At 38.0% G+C, this 27,940-nt stretch overlaps 1 protein-coding gene across 1 annotated transcript; it reads right to left on the reverse strand.

Moving 5' to 3' along the window:
- Positions 1 to 31: 31 nt before the first annotated feature.
- CIP2A (cellular inhibitor of PP2A) lies at positions 32 to 27,367 on the reverse strand. Its single transcript, XM_030286236.4, has 20 exons — positions 27,029 to 27,367; positions 24,736 to 24,883; positions 22,951 to 23,063; positions 20,935 to 21,029; positions 20,220 to 20,316; positions 19,146 to 19,268; positions 18,851 to 18,993; positions 18,053 to 18,128; positions 16,742 to 16,969; positions 16,098 to 16,257; positions 15,105 to 15,246; positions 14,243 to 14,342; positions 13,235 to 13,353; positions 10,554 to 10,746; positions 8,293 to 8,367; positions 8,099 to 8,209; positions 7,184 to 7,380; positions 3,318 to 3,400; positions 2,696 to 2,835; positions 32 to 1,615 (listed from the first exon to the last, which is right to left on the reverse strand). Exons 1-20 carry the CDS (start codon positions 27,194 to 27,196, stop codon positions 1,445 to 1,447), a joined length of 2,682 nt encoding a protein of 893 aa, XP_030142096.4. The 5' UTR covers positions 27,197 to 27,367; the 3' UTR covers positions 32 to 1,444.
- Positions 27,368 to 27,940: the final 573 nt, after the last annotated feature.

The following is a 27,940-nucleotide window of genomic DNA, read 5'->3' on the forward strand; positions in this document are numbered from 1 at the left end:
TGCTAAAATGAAGACAACACACAACAGGTGATGACTTGAAGAGCATCAACTCCAAACCCTTTATTGTGTTATCATTCCCAGTAAGGACACCAAAAGTGAAACAGAGAGCAGAGAAAACACATAGTACAGAAAAATAAATACACATGTAAGGGTATTTTTAGGCATGAATGAAATAACATACAAAGCCATACAGAACCACATGTTAAATGGGAAATTTTCTCCAGATTATGTGGAATAAAAGGCAGCTACTTTCAGATAAGAAGCACCGGAGTGCCCAATACTGAGATGTGACAGTGCTCAGAACTAAGACAGCACAAAAGTCTCTGCTTGTAGAACATGCAATTGACGCCTGACATAGATAATTAAAAATCGACTATTGCAGAATTATTTTTTGTGCTGGTGCCAGCTTCTCCCTGCACTAAATAAGAGAGCCTGTGGGGAAAGGAAAAAAAGTCCAATAGTGCAGTGGATAATGCACTTAACATGAATATGAAAACAACACTACCTGGGAACTTTATTACAGAACTATTTTGATTACAGAACTATTTTGATTACAGAACTGGTAATATCACAATGCCTAGAAGCAAAACCTTTTACACAGGTATTTCTTTGCATTAATTAAGTACAAAAATCTCCAGTTTTTTTTACAGTATTGAGAGACATATGTTTTGAACAAAAACAGACATCAACTTATTTGTTAGTTCCATTAGCCACTATGCATTACCATTTGGAAAAACACTGCCACAAAAGAACACAGAAATGCTGTCAAAATGTCTAGATGCATTTATTTTCTATGCAACCCAGAGTTCAGCTACACTTGGCTTAGAATAGCATATTGAAACAGTACATTTTTCTGGTGGGGGGAAACAAAATCAATATTTATATACTCTGGTTCTGTCACATAAATGCTAAAGATTAATTTATCATTTTCTGAAGACAGGTACCTTATTGCCACCTTACTCTGGTGAGCAGCTTGACATATTCCCCCTCCCATTCCACCATTTGACAAAGTCAAACTGGCATTTATCAATTTAGTTATTAACATGCTTGGCATTTCCTACCAGGATTTGTTTACTCGAGCACTTTCTGGTAGAAAAGGAGGAAAAAAAAAACAAGTAACAAAACCCCTCCCAAAATTTACTTACCCCTTCCCCATGACCAAGACATTTAAAGGGAAAGCACCCATGTCTGCAAATTTACTTTGACACTAAAAGTGTTTAACCCATTACACTGACAGTTTCTTTCCCAACTGAGTTTGCAGAACTCCAACTAAACCCCTTAATTCAGCAGCTCTGATAACATTTTATTTTGTTGCTGACCTTTCGAAGCAATAATTGCAATATGCAAAAAGGCAACCAAACTGCCTGTGCTGTGTACAAAGCTGGCAGTCACCCCTATAATTTAGCTCACTTAACAGAACACATCAAGCACAGCAAACAGAGCCCTACAAACTGAGGTTCACTGTTTCTGCACTTTGCTTGCCATCACTTAGTTTGTGAATTGCTGCAATCACGCTGGTATGTATGTCCAGTTTTTCCTTCTGCAGATTTATGAGCGCTTCTTTTTCTGCCAAGCAGCCTTCCAACTCGGATTTTTGAACTTCCAGAGAAGATGCCTGCAGAAACAAAAAAAATGTTATAGTTTCCTCTATTACCAACTGAAAACCATGTAATACAGTGAAAGCTGAGGGGCCTGGTGGTGAACTTAAGCAAGTAATTAAAAAGCAGTTTTAAAATGATGAGCTTGTTTCAGAAATCTTCCTCAGCTGTACAGTTGGTACACACGGGTGCTTATGCTTACAGCTACTGCCACACTGCAAAATGTTGGATACCATGGGAAAGCACCAACCCCTTTGTTATCATTGTGCTACCGTCTACATTTCACTTCAAGCACCACAACAGTAAATATTTACTGAGAACAAAAGGAATATTTGCTATATACTGAATGATATTGCCTGAAGAGATGAAGCTTTTGCTTCCAGGAAATGGAAATACAGTAAGTGTGCTTGTCAGACTGCAAACTTTGCATTTGCTGATCAGTTGGCATGAAAAATGAATCTCTGCTTTGTGATTTTAGAGGGAGTCTTAATTGCAGTCAAGGACATGTAGGCTGCACTGAAGCTTCGGGGGCTTAGTTTTCTGGGTTTTGTTTTTGTTTTTTTTTTTTTTTTTTTGTTAACATTATCCTGTTAACTTGGCATAGCCAAAGTGATCTCTCTTTTGAAAGAAGATACTTTTTCTTGGAAATAAAAATAGGTTTTTTTGTTAGAATTTCAATGATCAAAAGAACCCAGGAACATTTTGGTGTACCTTACATAAGGTACATATGTACCTTAATTCAACGTGAGAAAAGGAAGGAAAGCAAGCTGACCTACATTTTCAGTAGTCAAAACTACTGAAGAGGAATTTGTTACATTCTGTATTTTAACATTATGCCACAGGTTTGGTGGGTTTTTTCCCTTCCCAACATTATGTACTCACACACCATGCCTCACAGAGTCTCATTAGAACTTGATTCTGACTTAAAACTCAAGAGGTACACAATTAAAGTTGAAAGAATTTGTTCTTGTCCACTACTATATCAGCTACTCTAGGGTTTTTAAATATTTAAACACCAAAATACTGATTTACCTCTATCAATTAAACAGATACCTAAAACTCCAGTCTCAGGAATGCAGGATCAGGTAATTCCTTACCTTGACACTCAGTTCTTCCCTTGCTTGCTGTGTTTCACTTAATTCCTTTCTAAGAATATCGATAGTTTGTTCCATATCTATTTTTTCTTTCTGCTGAGCTTTTATTTTTTCTTCCAGAACATTTATATTCTGCTGCAAGGCTTAAGAAAATTAACAAAAAAAGATCAGATGCCAAACTTAGAAAACAGATACTGCATTGGCCTGGGAAACAAGGGGCTTTTTTTATTAATTTTTTTAAAGACTCAACATGGCTGCTAATTGAATTACTGAGCAGTGCCACCTACTGCTAAATTTTAGTGGTTGCTTCCAGTTATTTGCAGAGTTAAATTAAGCTCTTCTAATTTGCATTTCATACATAAAATAGTTCTAATGGACATGTTGCAAGAAGATCCTGAAGGAACACAATATGCAGAAAAGTCTGTCAAGTCTGGGAAATGAACTTCATGCTTACTTTCTAAAAGATTAAAATTTGTTTTTGTTTCATTCAACTATTAAATTATGTATCGGTGCCCAAGTTTTAAGGTTTACAAGTTGCTCAGTAAGTTATAGCAGCCCATAATAACAACATCTAGTTAATACAGTTAGTTCTCTAGCTTCAGTGACCTTTAGGTAGGTAACTTACTTGCTATTGTGCCATCTCTCTCCTGTAGCTGTTGCTGTAATTCATTTCTGTGATGTTCACTTTCTACTAACTGTGCAGCATTCCTAAAAGTGCAGAGAAATAAATTGTAATGATTAAAATGAGATATGCCACCATTTCCCTGCCCTAAGAAGCTAAAATGTTTTTTGTATTATTTCCTACTGCTGTCAAGCACTTCAAATCATCAAACCTATGAGTGTGCATGTTGTGAGCAGAGATAGATCTTATTTCTTTCCTGCCACCATGACCCAGTCACTGGCCTTCTCTGATCATGGTAGGAACTACTGAAAAGGCTGGTACCTGGAGCACAAAGACCAAAAACAGCCACCAATAATTCAAAATACTGTGTCAGAACTAAAATTGCCATTCAATACAAGTAAAAATTCCCTATTGCCATTAGTGATTAAGGATGCTGGGGTTTTAGCTCTTATTATGCTCCTGAAAAGACAATGCAATTAGTAAAACCTGCTTCAGGTATTATCCTAGACATAAAAGAAACATTCTGAACATCTCCTGGATTGTCACACAGCACTCAAAAGTGACCATACCATAAGACAGTGACAAAGCTTTTGTACAGACCTGCCTCAGTTCTCACTAGTTTGGGTAATCCTCAGTTTCCACTCTCATTTAATACAGAGGTACTGGCATCGACCAGCAGCACAGCTCTAATATGAGCACTCAACACTCTCTGAAGCTAATCATACTTTTTCCATTACCAGACAGAATAATTTCTGAGGCATATTCTACTTGCCACTTGCCTTGATTAGATGGCATCTGCTGTCACTTTTGTTTACTTGCTTATCCACTTCCTATCTACAAGTTTCTAAGCTGCACCCTCCAGCAAGAGGGAGGGACGTGTATTTCCAGTGTCTCCATTTCTGTGGACAGTGGCAGTTCAAGAGTATCTATATAATAAACTGCTCCTCCAGACTGGCATTAACAAGGGTCAGCTTTCATCAGAATATCTCCCCAATTACCCTGAGCTGCATATTGCACCATTTAATGTAAGGAGCCAAATTTATTCAGTAGCAAACTAACGTATCAGAATGGAAATTTTCCCTCTGAATCAGAACTCAAGGCAGTTTGAGTTTGCTCTGACTACTGACAAGTCAAGAGCCTGGAAAGGTGAAGTGAACTTTCCAAGTAAAACCAAGAACAGCATTTTAAATCTCAGCTGAATACAAGGCCTGTCTAGGAATATATTTTAAAGACATCTTCTGAAAAGTTACGTATTGAATAAAATCTGTGAAAGAAGAGTCTATATTCCCTTAGTTACATTGGTAAAAGGTATACCAGACCTCTATTTTAAGGTATCAAAAATGACAAATTACTCTTCAAGAAGCCATAGATAATGCTAGTTTTATAATTGAAAAAGATGTTTTATACCACAGGCAGAATATCACCCATCATGACTTCTAATATAACTTTCAAATGTGTTCATTGAGTAGGGTTGGTTGTTTTGGGTTTTTTTTCTCCAACTTGACAACATTAAGAGAAAACATGCCAGCTAAAAGAAAATACACAGAAATTTTTGCGTGATAAAAGCATTTAAGAATTCAACAACAACCCAAATAACACCTCCATACTCTCCCAAGTGCACCTAAGAATTAGGTCATCATCTTTCTCTTCCTACTATTGCTGAAGTCTGTTGATATTCCCTCACCACCTCCAACCAAATAAGGAAAAAAAAAAAAATAAACCACCAAAGTCAGTACTACAGATTCTCATCAAACATAAATGTATAAACCAACTCTGAAGCATCTCTGGCTAACTTCACTTCTCAGATGTTACAGCACAGTTGAAAAACTGAGCCTGAAGTGTTGTTTAGTTTTATTGTTTGACTTGCTTTAAAAAGACTGAACTGATCTACCATTCTGCTGCTTGAGTGATTAATTTATTTCATCGTTGCTTCCACTTGTTTATTTAGTAAATTGCAGTAATCTGTAGATCTTTATATTGTCTTTCAGTTGTTCCATACCTCCAAATGAAATGTAATTGCTTTTGAAGAGAGCTTTCACTTTAATAGTTTGCCAAATAAAAATATTTGATATGATCTGTGCAATCATCCCACTCAAGGGACAAGCAAGGTATTTTTTTGGAAGGGGGAGTGTTCAGCTGAGTGTTCTTTGGTGACAGCTGGCTGTTAGTGTGTTAGATTTTTTGGAACTGTATTTTTTTAAATGAACATACTTAGAATCATAGAATCATTTAGGTTGGAAAAGACCCTTTAGATCATTGAGTCAAACCATTAATGCAGCACCACTAAACCATGTCCCTAAAGGCCCCATCTACACATATTTCAGATATCCCAGGGATGGTGACCCAGCCACTTCCCTGGGCAGTCTGTCCAAATGCTTGACTGGGAAGAAGAAAACAGACAAACAAACAAACAAACCAGCCAAGTTTCAGAGGATCCCTTACATATTCTGAATGATCAGGAAACAACCTCCCTCCAGCAGAAAACTTAAGAACTGACAAAACCATAAATACCTTTAGAAATTTGCAAAGAGCTTATCTATAACAGTTTGTGTATGTCAGTCATTTTTTAAGGGACTCTTTAAGGGTCCCTTAAGGTCTACAGCCTTCTATGAGTTTGTCTTGTGATACGAGAAACTGAACATACTGAAGACAATGCAGTGTGTAATTAATACAAGCTTATGAGGCAGATTTCATGCTCTAAGAAACATTTTCCTCCCTTTCTACCAAAAGGCAAATTCTATCCCCTGATGTCAGTCAATTGATTGTTTTTAAGGAACATATTTCATATTTGAAGTATGAAGGTTGTTTTTAAAAGTAAGCTTTTGCTTTAGAAACCACTGTAAGGATTGGAAAGTTATGGTCCTAGTTTGGAGAATTTAAACCTGTCAGATACTAGATTGAGGCTGATTTATTGCCCATGAGTTAAACAATACATGTTCACAAAGTGTATGACTGCCTACAATTCAAGCAAAAATAGAGGCATTTCCACAATGACCGTATTAGACACTTATTCAAGAAACCTAGTAATGGAAAAAAGTTTTATACATTTTCCACCCTCAATGACTCATTTACTGGCAGCAATATACTTTCAAAATTGACTACTAATGCTTGCTCCCATTATTAAGCAAGAAACTCGATCTCAATGTTACCAGCTTCTTTACCTTGCTGACACCTAGTGTCAGCTCATGTGAGTTGAGAAGTCCGAGCTCTCTCAAGCCTTTATTCTTCCAAAGCACATTCTAATTTCAAATATTTTCTATCTTTATGTACTTTGTGTGTCTCATAGATTCTTTTTAGCTTAAGATCCCAAAGAAGTAATGCTTATAAATAATTGAGGACACAAAATGTGTCTCTTTTCTCCATACCTCACTTTTAGCTAATTTAAGTCAAATTTGGTACAGGCTTGACCAACAATACCTAGTCCTACATTATGCAAACACACTGATATTAGCTGCTTCTCCAGAACTCTTGCAAGCATGTCATCAAGACAGCGTGTAAATCAAAGACAGACACTGAGAGCATGATATAATGCTAACAGAAAATATGCATTGTAGTGCTGTGTCTTAGAGAACAATGCTCTCTTTTTATACAAAGCTTGTGCTATTTCCTGAACTGGACCTTCAGCACCTACAGTTCTCATTCCACTGAAAGCTGGATGTTAATATATTAATTAATTAAAGTATGTTAAATGTAACATAAATTTGAGTTCCTGAAAGGCCTTGTTGATAAGCATACAGAAGAAAAAATAACTTTTCATTCAGAAACATGACACAGCGTGTAATGTTGCTCTTCTAATGTGCCTAGCACAGTAAAGGACATCAGAACTCTTTTCATATGAAATATTTGTTTAGAGGTCCTGTATGTCTTACCTCTGAAGGAGATCAAGAGTGGATTTTTTTAGTATTTCATGTTCTTCAGCAACTGCCTGCAATTTCCTGTTGTGCTGAAAGAGCTGTTCAATATCAGTCTGTGCTCTTTCAGATTCTACCTGTTGAGCCTTCAGCAAATCATTAAGCTCTTCATTTTTTCGTTCTGCATCCTTCAGCATTGCAGCAAGAGTCCTTGCCTTTGAGTGGAAAGATATCCCCAAATAAAAAGAAAAAGAAAAGCCACATACATCAAAGGGAATTCTGTTTCTCAAGCTGTATTAGGCACGCTTGAGGCCATAGATCTAACACCAAAATGTCACCATTTACATTAAGAAAATTAATTCTCTCACCTAATATCTACTACAAATTAATTGGTTCACTACATTCCTTTAGCTCCATTTATAGACAAGGTGAGGGAAGAACAAAGTAAAAGATGATACATTTTAGTTGTGGATTTAGTAACCAGTAGCACAATCTTTAATATAACCTTTAAAGAATAGAAATTATTTTCACTTTTCAATATGCAGCTCAATTACTGCCAAAAGCTCATATGAAAGTTCATCTCTGACCAGTGAATCAAAAGGGACAAACATGACACAGTTCTTTATATACAAGCAAATTTGATAGAGAATTCTAGTAAGTGGGTTTATTACTTTTTAATATTGCTGAATTACCACTAATGGTCAACAAATTATAATGAGCAGAGCAGGCTGGTTTTGCTGACTTCTTGCAAGGGAAAGGACATTAAAGAAAACTGTGCCAAAGAGCAGTGCAGAGGAAAACAGGGTGTTCATGGTGAAAATTATGACTGCCCTAACTTGCAAGCACAGATAAGCAGTAGTTTTCACACGTGGCCACAGTTAAAGCTACCCAGATAATCATTACTCAGTCCCACCTTGAAGCTCCTCTACTTACCTCAGACTCAGCCTGGGCTCTCTGACACTTGTACTGAGCCATCAGCCTCTCAGCCTGAGCCAGAGCTGCTGCCTTGACTTCCAGCAGATCCTGCAGCCTCGTTTCTTTAGACTGCATATAGGGAGAACATTTCTCATTAACATTTTCTGAAAGTACCAACTGCAGCGTCCCCATGCACATTAGGCTGTACTCACTGCTAATGCCAACAGCTTCTGCTCGTACACATCCATTATGCCAGATATCCTCACATCAGCCAAGGGCTCCTTCATCTGTGGAGACATTTTCCAGTTACTGATACTGGAAATTTCTATTTACTTATCCAGGTAACATGTCCCTGAAGGGCTCAGTAGTTTTGTGAACTCCCCCTGCCACTAGACAAAAATTATCATTTTTGTATCTGAGGCTATCTACTCAAAGATATTCACCTGACCCTCGAGAAAAGTTGTGAGCAACTGAACTGGTTAGGCTTAATAGGAGTCATCTGCAGAAGACTATCAGTCCAGGACTATAAAAAGGTAAAATTATTCCCCTTGGTCTAATCTTTGCTGGAGAATTAGCAGGCCCCTCATAGGACACCTAAAATAATCTGCCCTAAGATTAACAGCACAAAATGCATATGGTTCATACATGGAACCACTGAAATGCAAAACTCCTTGTTCATACTCTGTGGCTTTCTCAACACACATATTAAGAGAAAAGGCCCAGGAATGTTTTTCTAGGATACTAGAAAGGATACTATTGAGGACCTACAAAATCTACTGTGTTAACCCAGTGACTTACTAGAGGAAATGCACCATGTATGGTACAACAAGTCCTAAGTGTTTATTAAAGTATATGCCTGAGTCAAGTGAGAATGCTACTTGGTGATTTCAGGATATTTTCTCTTAGGCAGTGCTGCTACAACACCAGTTCTGAGCAGCTCTTCACAAATGCTGATGCACAACCAAGTGCAAACTATGCCAGCTGTTCATACATTGAACACCTACAGAAAAGCCATCATCTCTGCACCAGCCTGAACCATCATGTAAGAATGCTTTTTGCAAATTAACAGGAGACCCTGTGTAGCTCTGGCTCTCAGTTCATTTTTCTGTCCCTAAAGTATGAAACAAGTAGTTTATTTTCCTACTGCAAACTTAAAATATCTAAAGGAAATAAAAAATGACTCTAAGAATGAAATTACCTTCATTCTCTCTGAACAGTGATACTATGAAAAGTGTTCTATGTTTTTACAAGCATTTGAGCTTCACACAATACACAGAAAGAACTCAAGTACTGGATATTTCAAGTGAATGTGTATATTGCTTTTGAATTACTAATTAGAAGGTCTAAGAAAAGAATCACTCAACAATTCACCAACAACTTTCTTCCCTAAAAACAGAAAAAAACTGAATCAGGTTTACAATCTGTCATATTACTGTGAAGCTGCTGCATTAGTATTGTGCAGGCAGCTGTGCTTCCTTTGATTTGCATTAATATAAACACAGTAATGCACCCACAGACTGTCATGCAGTCCTGAAAAGAATGATCAATGGGAGCATCCAGTGGCAGAGTAAAAAGTAAGCCAAGGAAGACTCACCTGACCTTTTTCACTGTTATTCTGGCACTTCTGAGATGTAGCCCTCTGAGTTTCACTTTTATCAGTTACAACAAAGAGATAAAAGTTGCAAAGCGAAGGCTGGAGGCAATATCACTCACACAGATACCAAGCTGTTACCAAGAAACTTTCTATTCCTTTTCCCAATTTGCATACCATTCTTTTAAGCCAAAAGAAAACAGAATCAACAATCCATCTCTCAGTCCAAAGCAGCTATGAAGCAGCTAAATTGCTTTGAACAGAAAAGAGAAAGAGGAGATATATTCAGCATCTGCCAGGAGGGCCCACAAAGCAGCACACAGTATGTGGTGCCTGGTTGGGTGTTTCATTCACAATTCAAGTTGCTGCAGAGGGAAGCAAAAACTGCCTTCTGAAATAATAACAGCAACTTTCCAAGAAGGCTACAAAAGCTGAACTGCAAATGCTAGAGTTAGCTACAGCCAATAAAAGGAGAATGTCAGTATGCATGTTCAGGCACACAAGAGATGCACCATACATTTCCAAAGTAGCACAGCACCTCTACCCTGTTACAGGCTATTTCTTAGGAAGGAGAGGGAGGAGGTTCCTGGTATGTGTCCCTGCAAGTCTGGCCCTGCCTCCACATCTGACAGCTAAGATGATTCTGAGCAAACCCACTGGAGAGGGCCCTCAGTAAAGAGCCCTACCTTCAGGTGTAGCTCAGCATAGCATCTCTGAATTCTGCTCAGGAGCTCAGTAAAAAGAGCACGTTCCAAACAGACAGGAATCTAAACCAAACTTAACTGTTCCACACACGGCACTCTGACACTTGGATTTTAATTTCCATCCCTCTCAGTGGAAAAAGTGTCAAATGTTCCACCATGGTATATAAATTCTACTAACCTCTAGTCCAGAATGAAGTTTTTGTATTAATTCCTCAATATTTGAAGCTTTGGAGTCATTACTTGAAGGATAGGATGAAGAACACCTCAATGAAGTAGTGCTGGTCACAGGTGCCTGCATTTGGATTCTCTTTGCTCTGTGCTGCATTTCTTGTTGTCTGTAGGCATTATTTGCTACAATGCTTTCACCCAGCCTGGATAAACATGAGGCTGTTAATGACACAACCTGCTACAAATAGCATTGCAAGGATTGGAGATGAGATTGATTTCATAACAAAATATACAGTCACATTTGCATTATCACACCTTATGAAGATGTGTGTTGGGCATGTGCTCAAACTGGCCAGAGAAAAAGGAGAAAAATTGTATTGTGGCTAACCTTTAGAGACAAATACAGAATCTCATCAGAAAGGGCATAGTGCTCAGCTCTTTTTGAGCAACAGATCGTATCTCCTGTGAACCTCAGAAACAGATTATTTCACCTGTTATTATTCAAATTAACTAGGCCACTGTTTGTCTCAAAGAAGATGGAGATAGCATTAGTAAGAATTTTTATTTGGCATAAAAATAAGATTGAATCAAGAAAAGGCAGAGTGCAACCAATAAACCTCAGTTTTTCACTGTCTGCAATTCTATTTTACAAGACTGTATTGCATACAGCACATTTGATTTTTTAAGTTTTAACGAAAATTTAACTATGCATATAAAAATGCAATCTGTTTAAATTTGTATAGGGAAGAGAACTCAAAGACTTAGAAAAATGTAATTTCAGCACCTATATTCAAGTGTCTATATGTAATTTGTGGCTGGTATTTTCAAGGCAGGTACCAATAACATGTTTTAAACAAGAATGATAAATCAAGAGCTGATTTTAGAAGCACCAGTTACAATTTTTTGCTCTTGATAAATTCCTTAATTACTAAGCTATCCCAACCACTTCACTGAAGTGTCGTCTCAACTTCTTCCTAAGAGAGCATAGCTTATTTTTAACTTGCATTTATAGACATGTTATTTTGGCTGTTCCATTGTACAGTTCCAGACATATTTGATTTTATAGATACTTCATTCTTTCAGCCAGACTATTCATTACTGGCTGCTATGAAAATATTTCTTATATCCACAAACCCATATAATGGTAGAATAATTAAGATTGAAAGGGACCCATCTACACGCCACCTAGTTCAACTCTCCTGCTCTTAGCAGGTTGCCCAGGACTATGCCTTGTAATTTTGACTCTCTCAATGGATGAAGACTCCACAACCTCTCTGGGCAACATTTTCCAGTTTGACTTCACCTTACAGTTAAAGGGTTTCTTTTCTGATATTTAAAGAAATCTAAAAGGTTTTTTGTTGTGCCTATTTCAGTTTGTGCCTACATCTATCCTGTCAGTGGATACCACTGAGAAGCCTGGCTCTGTCTCTTTTGGTCCTTTCTATCAGACATTTCAACACACTGATAAGAACCCTGCAAGTCTTCCCAAAAGTAAGCCAGCTCAGCTCTTGCAGTCTCACCTTGTGTTAATACATGCTCATCCTTCAAACTCTTCACTAGGCTCACTCTAGGATGTTCATATCTCTCTGTTCAGCCCAGGCCTGGACACAACACTACAGGTGTGGTCTGACCACAGCTGAGCAGAGGGGAATGACCACCTCCTCTGCCCTACCACAGGACAGAGTGCACTTCAGGGTGCTACTGATCATCTTTGCCATTCTTGAAGATAGAAGTTACATTTGTTTTCTTCTAGTCTTCAGGAACCTGTCCAGTCACCACAAATTTTCCAAGGCATTCTGGAGTGGCCTTGGAATGACAACAGGCAACTCCCTCAGCACTCATGGGCACATCCTGTCAGGTCTTCTGGACTTCTGTACACCCAGTTACTTTAGGTGTTCAATAACCTGACCCTGTGCCACCCAGGGTACATCTTGCCTCTAGGCTTTCACATTGCTCTCAGGGACATTGCTCTGCCTTTGGGAATCCTCAACAGTGAAGACAAAACAAGGCATTTAGTATGTCATTCTTTTCCATGTCCTTTGTCAACAGGTTCCCTGCTCCATTCAGCAGAAAGGCACTCATTTTCATGTCTGGCTTTGGCTGCTAATGTAATGGTCTTTCTTGATGCCTTGACATCTGTCAGGTTCAACTCCAGGCTGGGATACAATTTAAAATATTGTTTTTGTATTTTATTATATTTACAGAAATAAGGACTCCATCAGAGTTTCTCAATACTTTTTCCATTGTTTAAACCACCTTAAATATTACCTGAACTGCCATCTGCCTGTGTCTTACCCTAATCTGTTCTTTCTTGGAAGATACTGCAAAAGAGTGAGCAAAGCTTTAGGAACTGAAGAATGACACATCTGACAGAGTTCATTAGAGAGCAATCTGACAGTCAGATGCACCCTAAGTTCCAAGCACAGATTTCAGACAAATGAGCACAGGGACAGGAGTCAATTGCTCCTCTGCTCTCTATGATCTGACACAAAATAAACACCATCAGCATTACGATGGCTTCCTCTGGCCCCCAGGATCACTGTGGTCTTGTAAGTGCACATAAAACAGAAACAAGACAATTTTTCTGAAGTTTCTGTCTCTGATGAGCTGAAAATAGTACTCCAAAAACCATGAATATCACTAAGCCAATAAAAATGTCAAATCTAACCAGAGTATCACAAAAATACTTACAATTCGACAGGAAAATCTGGTAAGGGTGCAACTTCAAACAGGATTTTAAGCCCCACTTGGACCTGCTCTCCATGGTCTGATGTTAAAGCAAATGTCAAAGGTGTAATCAAGCGCTGATCCTAAAAAAGCAATTAGTTTGGTCAGAACAAGATACAGCAGGTAACAAAAAAACCCAAAAACCCACAAAACCCAAACTACCAAAACATCACAATATGAAGGCCAATGAGCACAGAATTGTTTTATTCAAAACTTAAGTTACCTTCTTAAAGTATGCCCTTCTAAGTTTCTGAGCCCTAAGTCCTTGGAAGACGTGATTTTAAATGTGATGTATACTTCTGACTATTTGAAATCACATTTTACATTAAGGGCAACTCAACAGGTAAAGAGGCTAGTTCATTCCTGAAAGTTTTCAAGTGCTTGATATTCAACATAAAAGGTCACTAGGGGAAGTTAAAAAGACTAATGGTGGACTGTAACACTCATTGTTGCCCATTCAATTACACAATTCCCATTCTGGAATTAAAAATTGCCAAAACATCAAGAAGTGTTTGACTCTCTGGATTGCTTTTCCACCTATAAAGTAATTTATTATGGTGTCATCTGACCAATAGGTACCAGAAACTGTTTTGGCCATGCAAAGTTCTAAATTAGATGTACATATTAAATAGTAACCAACCCCACAAATGATTACATTGTTGTGGTAATTGTTTCCTAGTTTGCTACCTTTAAACTGCAGTCATAATGCAGTCTTAAAAGGATCATTACTACCAGGCAGCTAAACTATTATTTCTTTTGCATTACCAAAACCAATGACTAGAGTAAAAGCAAACTACTGTTATTTTAGAAGAATTAATAGCAAAACAACCTTTAGGAATTGTGCATAAGGCACTGTATTTTCCTAGAAGCTTTACCACTTCAGAGATAACAAAACATTTATAACTAAAACTACTTTAGTGCAGGGACAGTTTATTTCACAGATACATTTCATAAAGCATTTTAAAATCATACCTGTAACATTTTGTACAAGCTGACCTTCATACCAGATACATCTTGCTGCAATCTGCTCATAAGATCAAGTGTTTTCAAAATAATATCAGTAGCAAGTTTGCTTTTAAACATCCAAATAGAAAATTGGGTGGGAAAAAAAAAAAAAAAAAGATGAGATATGTCAAATCAGCACTGACAAATCTAGTCAATTAAAAAAAAACCCTAATAAATACCTTCACAAAGAAAATAAATATATCTAGCAAGGCAACAATGCTAGAACCAAAGAGATCATCCCGAGTTCCCTGGACATGTGCCTGAGCTTCTCCAGCATTTCAAGGATTGCAACAATGAAGACCAAAAACACCAATTCCAGTTGCAAGTGAGGAGGGTTTAATTATACGTCCAATTATATTTCACTGGGTTTTGGCCAGTGAAACTGGCTATAAGTTATAGCTAACTTATAGCTATACTGACTTTTAGCTATAAGACACTGAGATGAAAGAAACATGTATTTAATTTTCAGTGCAACAACTGCTCCCCAAGGTGATGTGTGATATTTTGGAACTCAGTTTGCATAAAACCAAAATGAGAAATCACATGCCACAAGTCATTCCTGTAAGCTTTAACTTGGATCAGCCTGAACTACTTCATGGGGTTTAAGGTCATTATTCCACATAAGTGGATCTCCAGCTTATGACAAAAACATTATCTGAATGAACTGACCAGCAGGATTACTTTTTATTCCACAAAATACTGAGTTTCACTTAATACCAATATTGATTTAAATGGCACTTTCAACTACCATATTCTTTCCATTGCAACAATACCACAACTCTCACACCAGTCATGCCTAATTAGATTTTAGAGAAATATGTGTGCTCACCACATTTTAGAGTCCACCAATTTAGTTCCAAAACCAGTATCAATCCCACAATAAGGAAACTGATGTTCTATCAGACATGTGCATTGGCTGGCAGTCAGCACCTTCGAGACACGCATTTTCAGTGTGTCATCTCTGCAGAGCAGTAGGCAGAGTTAAGAATAAATTCAATATACTTATGCCTAGGTATTGGCACTAAAAAGCAACATTCTGTAATAATAAGGCTAGGGCACAAAACCTAGGGCATCAAAGCAAAGAGCCTCTAAAAATGCTTTTAATACCCAACAACATAAAGCACTTAAGCCTAACAAGTTAAATAAGCTTCACTTTCCAGTTAGTACACACAATTATGGAAACAGAGAGTGAAGGCAAACCTTAATATAATGAATGGCACAAAGAAGCATAGTGAACAAAAGGCAGGGACCTGACAGTCCCTAATACAAGACCCAGTTACCTAGAAGTGATCTAGCAGAGACTTCTCCACAGAACTCAGCTTAGATGCAGGACTACACTCTGCAGTCATGTCCTCCTTAATAAACTTACTGTGGACACTAAGGACTCAATGAGGAGTGTAAAACTGTATCATTCCACATTATTTTTCCTTGTTTCTTTATCTAAATGTGTATCATACTTGGCTGTGAGCTGCACTTGACTTAGCTAGGCAACAATATTACATGGATCAAAAAGATAGCTACCCAAATTCCTCTCACAATTTCAACTGAAAACACTCATCTTTGTTTTTGATCTGCAAAGGGCTTCTGTTCTGTTGAATAGCCACAGCAATTTATCCTGCACCAATATATTGCAAAATAATTTCACAGAAATTAGAGAGCTACTTTAGATCTTGCAAGATGACACTCCTAAGTAAAATGAGGGCAGTTATTGTCATTAGAAGCTACTAAAGTGACCCAAGGTGAACATGCCTTTTAATATCTTAGATCAGATCATGCTGGAGGAATAAAAAATCAGCTGCCAATAAGCACATAAAAAGGATATTTGTCAGGACATTAATAGCCTTGACCATTCTTTCACACTTTTTCTTCACTAATAGCTCATCCACAATCTGTTCTGGCATCTGAAGATGATCAAGAAGAACAGGCAGCAAAAGATCCACAAATTGTTCTGCTGATTCACCATTCTTATTATTAATAACATCCTGTTGAAAAGACATCTTATGTCAATATTTAAAAGCATAGCACAAGGAAGCCAAGCTTACCTCTACCCCTTCCTGCACTAGTCTGTGTTCCTGCTTTCCCAGCCTCTCGTAATTTCAGGTTTGAGATGGCTGACCAGTATCATACTGGAGGAGGAAGTTTACAGGCAACAGAAACAGCAGGAACTTCCTCATTTCTGTAAGTCCTAGAAAGGAATCCTGATAGTGTTCTACCTACCTCATGACTTCATAAACTGCCTTGTCTTCCACTTACAACACAGAGATACTTCTAAAATACCATATGTCTTTAAAAGAACAGTTGTTTTACTGAAGTAGGTTTATTTCAACGTAACTGTTTTACAATGAACTTTATTACAGGTATTTTTGCATGCACTATTTTTCATGTCAAATTATAACAGTTGTTTAAAAATAATTTGAAAATGAGAGCTACTAAAAACTCTTCAAACTCAGTTATCAGTTTTTGTACCTCAAAAATCTCTTTGAGTAGTTGCAATGCTAGACCTGAACAGTCTTCAGAGCCTTCCAATGGTTGGTTTGACAAGTGCACCAATGCAACAGATGGTTCAAAACTCTTGGAGCTATTCACAAGTCTGGTGTTTGCAGAGACTGGCAAGCCAGCTGGTTCCAGTATCGCCTGCCGCAGGGTGTGACGCAGCTCCAGCACAGAGCAGAAGGCAAGCAGCAGCTCCAAGATCTGTGTGAAGTGAAGAAGAGTTCAAATGCTTTTAAATCAAGAACTTATACAGAAACTGCAACTCCCATAACACAAGTCTAAAGAGATATGCAACTTCTATGCAACTCCTTTTAGAACTTGAAAGTTTTCTCAGGGATAATTTTCTTTCTTTAAAGCCAAGCCAGCAGCAGAAACAGTTCATTGGACTGGTGAAGGCTTGTGAGAGTATTCTGTGTATTGCATCCTTTTCTTCTGACATGACTGCTGGCTAGTGATACAGCAAAAGTACAAACATGTATACACTCAGCATGAAGAAAGCTGTCAAAGAGAAAACATTCTGAGAAGGAATGGATGCACATCCATTTTCGGAGCATGCACAAAGAGAAAACCACCCTGGAAAGCTCCATGTCAACATGCCTTTCTAAATAAACCAAATCAACAACAGCAAAACCACACAGAGAGAAATAGTAGCATCTATTATTAACTAGGATGTGTAACACATTAATAGAAAAAAGCTCCAGATCTGTTTCACAGATATATTTATCCCCAACATTTTCATATTTCACATTTTAGCCTTTAGTGACAGATAGCCAATGTTTAGTTACGTAAGGTGGTAGCCACACAAAGCTGAATGTAACAGTTCACTGCTTAAACAGAAGTGGCATCTATTTGTTCAGCTAAGGTGAGAACACTTATTCCTACACATCTGAAATTAGCATCAGGGTTCCCTGATCACCAGCTGAAGTCTGAATAGTATTAATTCAAGGTTTACAAAGCAAAGTGGGATACACTGCATTCCTGGTAGATCCCAAAATTTCTTATTAGCCAAAGCACGAAAGGTGTTTATGTTGGCTTTTTGCCTTTACATCTGTTGCCTGAAAGCAGACACACAATCTGGCAAAAACCCCAACCTTACAAATTCAACCTGACAGCCTTTTGAATAACTAGAAAATAAAAACTTGGTGAATTCTCTAGGTCCTTTAAAAGTCCTGAAGACAGTGTATTTCATCACCAACCCTTGTACATAAAGAAGCTATCTATAATAACAGACGAGAAACTAGATTAGGAATGCAGCCTCTTAGCCTTTAACTGAAAAATAAATACCTTAGATGATGAATCAGGGTCCCTTCCATGAAGAAGATCTAATACTTGACCAAGGCAAGAGGTGAAGTGCTTGTATCTACAGCATGCATAGAGAAGAAAAAAAATTATAAAACTGAAATTTCAGCACATTTAGACATTTACACCAAGTGATGAATGAAAGTGCCCTATTCTCCTTCTTACCCCAAACACTTCAAGTACATTGAAGGGTTTGATAACTTAATTTCTATTTGAAACAACACAAGCATTAAAAATATTTAAACTTATTTATCACTAAGAATGAAAGCAAATTCCTTAAAATAAGCTATGATTTTTCAGCTATTTTTACTGCTTGATTTAGATTAAAAATCAGCATCTCAGTTAGCAGAATTTGCAGAACTATTAGTCAAGCTCTCCAAAGAACCACTCTAATACCCCTCTCCTATAAATTTATCACTTCTTACAACTTCAACCATACTATTCCACTTCAGGATTATGTAACACTGTAAAAGGCAGGATAGCTACTCATCTTGTTGTCTGACTACCAACACGGTCCAGACAAAACATTACAGAACAGGGTATTCAATATTCCTTCAGTGACAATGAAAAAAACAGGTTTTAAGTCACACTTCTGCGTCAAACTGGTAACCCAGCAACCCTTTAGGTTCAGATATAGCAGTTACAATCATAATCAACTAGCAACATTCAAAAAGCATCTTGGGATTTTTTTTTCCCTAGTGTTTGGTTTAGAATTCAAATAGCATACAGCAAAGAAACTGAACTAGAGCTTAGGAAAAATACTTTTAGGAAATGGAGCCACACCTGGTAAGATAATCTGCAACTTTGGGGTTCTTCATAAGATCCATGAGTAAATCAACAGAATATTTTCTTGTTAGAGTATCTCCATTTACAACAATATTGAATATTAACTGAAATGTCTGATGGATATTTCGAGCGTGAAAGAGCTGAAAGGAAGAAGAAAGTTACATACAGGCACATACTTCACTGGGGTGTCTTACTCATTAAAACTGGCTGGAATTAGAATTTTATTTGGCCAGTGTGACAATTGGTTTTATCTGCAACTTAAGAAGAGAAACAACTTCAAAGACACACTTACTTTTTCTCCTACTTCTTCATTTAAGGTAAGGCTTGATAATATTGAAAGTGCAAACACAACCATAGTCAAACTGTTGTGGGCCAAGAAACTTATTAAGGTACGATAGAAACTCTTCACATTATTCTACAGTAAAAAGGAGAAACAGAAGTATTACAAACCCACAAAATTTACAGGTTTGACATATTTATACATAAGCCATACAACTAATAAATAATACAAAAATCAGTTAGTATGGTAACAGTTCTCCAAGAAAGCAATTTCATTGTTCTACTGCACAATATTGGCATTGATGTTAATGCTCCCTTTTCAATCTGTATAAGAAAACATGAGAAAAAACATCCCAAAACAACAGAGAACCAAACAAGGAAGAAATTCCATGATTATTTTAAAGAAAGATGAGAAAGTCATTTTGTTAAAGCCTATAAGAGAAAATAATCACTGAAAATTGACTCCTATTCCTTTTCTGATTAATGATCATATCTGACAATAGCTTCTCTTTTTTTTTTTTTCCTGCCTCTCTTCCAAGGTAAACAAAACAACATTTGTTTTTATGTAGATGAATTTCTCTTTCTGAATTAAAAAATAAAATGTTTGCACTGATTTATGAAGACACAGGAACCAAGCAGTTCAGATATGTATATGTATTTGAGGATTCAAGGACCCTGACATGAAGATCAGTGCTATTCTACTGATTTTTCTTTTGAAAGGCAAATCTCCTTTTTGCTTACCAAAATCCATCTACAGTCTTTATGTTTTAATGACATTTAGTTTTTTCTATGGAAGAATGATCAAATTTTAAAATCACTTTTCAGCTGCAGAGAACAGCTGCAAAAACCAAACACATAACACAAGCCAGGGCAACAACACAGCAATGTACCAAGGGAAAGAGGATACCCAGCTTCCTGTTCCACTGGTTATTTTCTCCAACACGGGAGAAACTGCCCATTGGGCAGAACAAGCAGGTCAGGTTATCACTGCTGAAAGAAAGTTTAAGAAGTACTAAGGTAATTACCTAGAGTCAATTAACTCTTACCATTAAGCCAGAGAATCATGACACAAAAGCAGACCTCTTACCAAAGATTTTATCTGACTTTGAACAGACAAGTTGTGACGACAGAGGTTTGCCAGGAGTCCCAAACAAGGTATTGTTAACTCATCTTCAGTGGATTGACTTAAAAGAAAAGCCCAAAAGATATTTTCATCAAAGCATCCTGAATTTAATTACAAGAAATTGTAGGGTGGGGGCTGGGAGAGCTGGGTGGTTGGGGACTTATATTTTGTGTCTTGGCAGGAGTTTGTTTTTTAATGAGACACCATTTCACCATGCAAAGCAAAAATCAGACTGTCATCCATGCAGTGTAGGCAGCTTTTAACTGAGTACATCTGAAAAAAACCCCAAAGTATCAGAGATCACTGCTATCAGAGGTTGTTTATTACATATACTTATAAGTTTTATTAGCTTTTTTACAAGATCACTTGAATCAAATATTTATTAATCTAAGAAGTCTGCTCCTAGTGACTAGCATGAATTCCCTCCTGGCTTTTCTCTGTAAGCTCCCAGAGGTGTGGAGGTGAGCTGAGGCCAATTAATACTCCATCACTTAAAGTCCCACAGTCACTGCATTTGACGATCTGTAACAAGTACATGGTTTTCAAAGGAAAGTCTGTTAACTTCAGAACACAGCTCACTTTGGAGACCAGCTTAGTACAGTACTCTAATGGCCTTCAGAAAGTTTAGAAACTTAGCTAGCTATTTCCCATAAAAAAAAGACATTGAGTACACACTTACACATGATGCATTAGAAACAAAATTAATCCATCGATGTTGGCACCAGCACAAAAGATGGGAACGTTGTAGGTTAGTCTCTGCAGCAACTGAATACCCTGAGGAAACAGAAAACTGTTCACATGCTTCTCCTACACCATCTCGGGAGGAATGCTACAAAAGATGAAGCTGAGAGGACAAATATCAAAACACCACAAGAGAATTAATTTTCTGACTCTAACATTAACATAACAATTACACAAGCTGCTGCAAGCACACTGTAATGTCCTAACATACTGATGTACTTAGCAAAAGCCCAAAAATATTATTAAGATTCTATTTTGATAGAGGAGTTATCTTTTCAGCCTATTTGATGCCTTAAGTTTTAGCTTTCATATTTTTCAGATTCTGTACTGCCTTGGTGTGTAACTCTGAGCTTCATACTAAGTGTAACTTCTCTTCACAGGGTAGATGGACAAAACAATCCTTTTCCAGCTTGGTAACCAAGAACAACTGTTACAAGCTTCAGGCCCAAAAAGCACAAACGATGGTGAAATGAAGAGAGCAAACATGGAGGATGGGACTTCATAACCTGATGCTGTAATTGGACAATTAACCCCAATATGTAAATGGATCAAAACTTATAAAAGTGTGAAACCTTGTGACCGATTGTCCATTTTGTGTCCGTCTTGGGTGTAGTACTGGCCAGGCTCTTGCACTGCCCAAGGTGTATCCTTTTAAAGCCTTTTAATAAAGATCTTCTTTATTTTTTAGCTCTGTCTAGTCTCTGTTCCAGGTCAGCCTCTCAAGGCATCATATTCAACTCTCCACATTTGCCTTACCAGCAAGTTCTCCATTCTGTCAGTGATAAACAGGCTTTGTCCCACTGAAAGGTCTACAAGTCTCATCAAAATCCAAAAAAGCACTTTGCAACCTCTGGTAGAAAGGATGCCTACAGGAAAACAGGTTTGCTCTAAAGACTGCCAACAGATCTAAGAGTAGTAAAGTCCTTCATACAGCACTCTTCTGGCACGTAACTGAAGTCAATATGCTCAAACATGACAAAAATCACAGCAGAGGTTAGCAGTTAAAACAAAACATAACCATTCAGATATCTGAGAGCTTCAAGGTCTTAAGACTGGATCTATCTGGTGACTACAAAAACTCTCCTATTGACTGGCGAGTCACTTGGATCCCTAGATCTTGTGGTACTCCTAGTGCTTTGAGAAATATGCAAACCACAAGAAAGGGGATCTTTACTGGATGCCTGACTTATTTTCCACATAACAAGAGCCACAGGACTACTGGTAAATTAATTTTCTGTTTTTCAGAAAGAGACAAGTGACAATAAGTACTTGCTGAAAGCTTAGAGGAAAACCTGTGCATATCTGAAAAAAACAAAGAAAACTTTAAGGATGAGTTAAAATTGGTGAGTTCAAACTGATAGTCAGACATTCCACGTAAGCTTTGATTAGCGCAGCACCTGGCACTCACTGGCAGATGGCACTGACCAGGAAAAAGGAGGCCACATATCCTCTGCAAACCTCCCATGAAAACAGGCAGCCACAGCTTTCCTTTCACTCCTTCACAGTTACCTGTCAAAGTACTCCTTACACAAAATAATGTCCAGGCTTGTGTTATGGAACGGCTTGTGTCAGGAGAAACAGACAGATACCTGAACTGGAAATCAATCTTCTGAACTCTCGAGCAGTGAGCTTGATTTTTCTTGATAATTTCAAGAAAAATTATTTCTTGAAATAATTTTTAAAAAGCAGCATTTGTTTTTGGTTGGTTGTTATTTTTGCTTTATGGGATTTTTTAGGGTTCTTTGACTAGAGCAGGTGAGAAATACAGTAAGATTAAAGAAAGTACACAGAATGCTATAAATTGTTAAATTCCTGTCATATCCACCTCATAGAGCAAATAGACAGCTAAGATCAACTTTCCCTTGACACATTATTTCCAATAGAGCTTTTGAAGGGTTATTACAGGTTCATTATGCAACAGTAGCCAAACATTATGAAGCATTAGCTCCTTTACCTCTAGTAAGACGGGGTCACTCAGATTAGCAGAACTTCGATGAACCACTCCTGCCAGCACGCTGGTCAGATTGTAGGTGTCCTGGAGAGCTTCTCTAGTCTCTGTGTCTGAAGCTGGAATTTAGGAATTATTAACAAAAGAAACTGTTGTATTAGCTACCAGTTGAAGCAGAAGCCAAAGCCTCTGAGCAGTTCTTCATGTATGTTTTAAAGGTAACTAAAACAAATGACAGCTCTTATGCTCTTGCCTCTTCACCTCACTTCTGGACATGCAATTAATTATAGCATTAATCCATTTCCTTAAGATGCTTGGACACTGAAAGAATAGTCTACCTCCTACCTACCAAATTACAGTTCTGAGATCTTGAAACCTGCACTTCAAAGACTTAGATCTTAAACTCAGTGAGCTTAGTTTTTTGCCTCATGCTATGGTGGAAAGGTAGACTCAAACTGATAACTTGATAGGGTCATCTAGCATTAGTTAATAAATAAATAGAAGCCACTTCTGCTTAGGCAATCTTCAAACAGTTGTAGCAAAACAGGTAGAGCAATAAATCATTTGGAAGAGGACTTAATTCTTAAAATTTTCCAGACTGAACCCCATGATAAATATAATTTAACAGTAATTGTTCCATAAACATAAAAGGAAGCTCAGAGAGGCTAAAACTCCATAAATCAGAGAAGATAAACAAGGGAGCATCATAAAGGACTCAAATCTTGAATAACTACTCATATATGATGAGAAACTAAACAATGATGGGGTAATTATTCTCTGTATATGTAGGTTGTGCTCTGAGAACAGAGCTCCCTGGACAATGAAGTCCCATTCCTGTGAAATAGATGGGGGGGAAAAGACCCCAAAAAGGCATCTCAATACACAAACATAATGCAGTAGAACCTCTTTTGCAGCTGGGAAATTTGATGCATAAAGGCCAGGCTATTGGAGAGCCCACACTGACAGCAAACACTCCAGTGGGAGAGATAAACTGAGGTGATGACAGTTGGGGATAATTGCAGACAGGTAAAAGATGTTATAAAAGAAAAGTCTTACAAAAGATGGTTTAGGCCCTGCTACTCTAGCTAAAGCCAGCAGTACCTTGTAGGTTTTCATGTGAAGAAATCCTTAGAATGAGAATTTGTTTGCATAACAACCTATTCTTAGAGAGAAAAATAAGTGGCACCTGCACAAGCAATAGATCTGTCCCATGAGAATCCACCAAAGAAATATGTAAACAGCTGTAGATGCAGAGAGCCTTAACACCCTCACACACAAGCACTTTCTAACCAATAAATTAAGGAGCAAGAAAGCTACTATTGGAGTTGAACACAAGGTCTGTGAAAACTGTGTAAAAATAGTTATGTGAATAAAGAATTGGCTTCTTCTGCATGAGGACGCTGAGTCCTGACTGATTATTATTGCAACAGAGGATGTGACACCATTTCTCCCTATCCTTGCATGCCTTAGCCAGGTTTCCCACTTGATTAAAAAAGTAGTCTTTTCCAGCTCCAAAAATAAAGAACAAGAGAATAATTTCTCACCCTACCCAGTGGATAAACAAATTCTGACAAGCATGATCATTGTCATTCACAAGGATGACTTCAAATCTCCTTCTCACTGCAAAACTTCTTAACAGGTGGCTTAGCCAAGCACTCCACTACAATGCAAAATACTTCATCTTTCATACCTCATGCTTCCAAGACATTAATCACCCACAAAACAGAATCAGCATCTATCTTATCTTCCCTTGCCCTGACAAAAGATAAAAAGTTCAGATGCAAACCTTACCTAGCTGTGATAGCAAAGTAATCACAGACAAGACCAGAGAAGGGTTTATATTAGTGTCCTCCAGGAGCTCTACAAGGCAACTGAGACATTCACTTGGTAGAATCTGGCTTGAAGCAAAAAACCGGGTAAGCTTCAGTCCAGAGATAACCTGGAGATGAAAAGAGAAAAACAACCTTCCTTACTCAACTGCAATAATGTAATTGAAACAGAAGTCGCAGCAGCACAGAGTTGCATGAAATAGATCATGTCCTACTTGACAAGCTGAGAATGCAAGTGTCATTCTGCTGGGACATTTATGTTCACATTTGCTGGGGAAAAAAAAAAGGCAGAAATGGAAAAAAATCTGTTTTTCATTGCTTTATGCTTGGAAAGTACCAAGTTTATTTATTTTGAAAGAATAACCCAACAGTTGGCACAACAAGTAGCAATTAGCCTGCCTTCCAAAGGCCTGGCAGTCAGTGCTGTTCTGGGAGGACTCTGTGATGGGGATGTAAAAATGGAAATTGAGCTAGGGGAACCCTATATAAGAAGAGGCCAAAAATGATATACCTTTACACCAATACAGGTAGACATGATTTATATTTTGCATATGGGAGACACCCATATCCTCTGTATCTCTTTACAAGGGATATAGAGAAGAAACCAAAGTGAGATACTAACTCTCACATAAACATTCTAGCAATTAAAATAAACCTGTATTTGAAAAATGTAACTTGGAGATAAATTCAAAGGCCACCACATAAATTGTACACAAAGCTGTACCAGAAGATCAGGGAAATGCACTGGCCCATCTCCTTAGCAAAAAACACATTTAAATACGTGTTGCACAGAACTGGAAAAATCCAGATATAAGACCAGTTTGTCATTCATACACTATTTTTTAAGCTGTGAAACGATTCATGCAGGCCAGAATAGAGGGGATGTGAAAATGCATATTTTATGATTGGCTTTTTGCAAACATTACAATAAATATTATATGTGTAATGTTAGAAAGTTATGCTGTATTAATTCTCTTAAGTAGTGTGTTAACTATAGTTTTAAGTTCCAACATAATGTTAAAATAGAAACTATGTATGTTTTTTTTTTAAGAATAAGATACTCATTTCAAAATGAGTAGAAAATAGAAACTATGTAGGTTTTTTTTTTTTTAAGAATAAGATACTCATTTTTTTTTAAGAATAAGATACTCATTTCAAAAAACACCTAAATCTTCCAAAGGAGAGTAATTTATAGCTTCTTATAAGAAAAAACCTAATTTCTTCAAGCCTTACTCAAACTCAAAGACGCCATAAAAATTAAAGCAAACAATTAACCTACAACAAAGTTTCTTGTTTTAAATAAAATGTATGCATAACCATAAAAGATATATAAAAATGCAATGGGGATATATAAATAGTGTATGAATGATGAACTGGTCTTATATCTGGAGTTTTCCAGTTCCGTGCAACACGTATTTAAACGTGTTTTTTATTAAGGAGGTGGGCCAGTGCATTTCCCTGATCTTCAGGTACAGCTTTGTGTACAATTTATGTGGTGGCCTTTGAATTTATCTCCAAGTTACCTTTTTCAAATACAGGTTTATTTTAATTGCTAGAACGTTTATGTGAGAGTCTTGCTTTGGTTTCTTCTCTATATCCCTTGTAAAGAGATACAGAGGGAATGGACAAAACCAATATTATGTGTCTCCCATATGCAAAATATAAATCATGTCTACCTGTGTAGACATACATAGATATATGTATGTCTACACATATATACCTGTGTAAAGGTATATATATGTAGACATACATACATAGATGTATGTCTACACATATATACCTGTGTAAAGGTATATATATATAGACATACATACATATATATATGTCTACACATATATACCTGTGTAAAGGTATATATAATTTTTGGCCTCTTCTTATATAGGGTTTATATTGTTTTAGAAGTAATTCCTTTGATCCTAAAGCATACTTTTGGTAACTTAGTATCCAAGAGCATCCAAACGTCCATAATTCTTAACTTTTTGTTGTCTTATAATTGTCCTAACCCTAAACTTTATTGCTCTAATTGTATTACGATTTTTTATAACCATTTTATTATTATTAATAAACTTTTAAAATTTATAAAACCAAATGATTAGCATTTTTCACAGGGGATAAATAAAAAAAATTAAGTATATTATTATAAACGATCTGCTTGGCTGGGCGACTACAGACTCACAACACACCTTTATAAACACACCATAAAACCAGACCCCACCGCCCCCCTCACGCGGCCCCGGCACGGGCGCGGCTCCCACCTCCAGGCCTCGCTGCAGCATGGCGGCGCTGTGCGCTGTCCTGGCGGCGCGGTACTCGGCGGCTGCGAGCAGCAGAGCCTTCATGCAGCTCGGGGCGTCCATGGCGGCGCGTCCCCTCAGCCGCTCCGCCGCCGCCTCACTCGCATTTCCCGCCGCCGCCGCCGCCATCGTGACGCGGCGGGCGGGAGAGGCCGCGCGGCAGCACGGGAGGCGCCGCCGCCGCCATCTTGGTTAAGGGAAGCAGGGCCGGGCATAGGGTTGGGTTGAGGCGGGTGGTGAGAGGGGGAGAAGCGCTGAGGGATCCGGGCAATGCGGGCGCTCGGATCGCTGACAGCGGCGATCCACAGGGAGGATTTTCCTAAGCGGAGCTCTGTGTGGCCGGTGGGAGCTGAGCCGCCCAGTCTCTGAGGGGCCGCCTCCTTTTGGAGCTGCCGTCCCTTCCCACCTGGCGCCCTCAGCCCTGCCTCGCCTTCCTGCTGTCTTTCCAGTCCCCCATTGATATGTATTGTTATGTGTAGTGAACATAATTCATGCCATTCCTTGTATGAAATGTGTAATATTGGATACTTGTTAGATTATGCTCGTTTGGATTAGAAGCCACCCCACCCTCGCAGCGGGACCTGGTGTATATTTGAACCCGATTTACACGTAAAAGGATGTGGCTGAGGAGATGGGCCGTGTCTGGAGAGATATTGGGACCCCAGGTGCTGATCATGGCATAAACGACCTGAGATGGATATTATAGAAATCCTCGGGCAGATACAGGTGAATGCAGCGTTCCTGTACATTTCATCAAGGGATTCACCAGCTCCAGACACTGAATTGTTCTTCCTCATCACCAAAAAAGAAAATCTTACTAACTTATGGACTCTGAATGGAAGAAAAGACTGACTGCCGAAATCTTGGCCTCAG

This window comes from Taeniopygia guttata, chromosome 1 (assembly GCF_048771995.1).
Source record: "Taeniopygia guttata chromosome 1, bTaeGut7.mat, whole genome shotgun sequence".
In the NCBI taxonomy this organism is placed as follows: Eukaryota; Metazoa; Chordata; class Aves; order Passeriformes; family Estrildidae; genus Taeniopygia; species Taeniopygia guttata.

What these genes read in the sequence shown, in the direction of transcription:
- CIP2A (XM_030286236.4), bottom strand. Translation starts at nt 27,196, where the DNA reads ATGGCGGCGGCGGCGGCGGGAAATGCGAGTGAGGCGGCGGCGGAGCGG. An exon ending in GGCTATTAATGTCCTGACAA is followed by an intron (nt 15,247 to 16,097) that starts ATATCCTTTTTA and finishes AACTCTGCCTAC; the next exon opens with TGCTCTGCAGAGATGACACA. An exon ending in GCTTGTACAAAATGTTACAG is followed by an intron (nt 13,354 to 14,242) that starts GTATGATTTTAA and finishes TTGCTTTTTTAG; the next exon opens with GATCAGCGCTTGATTACACC.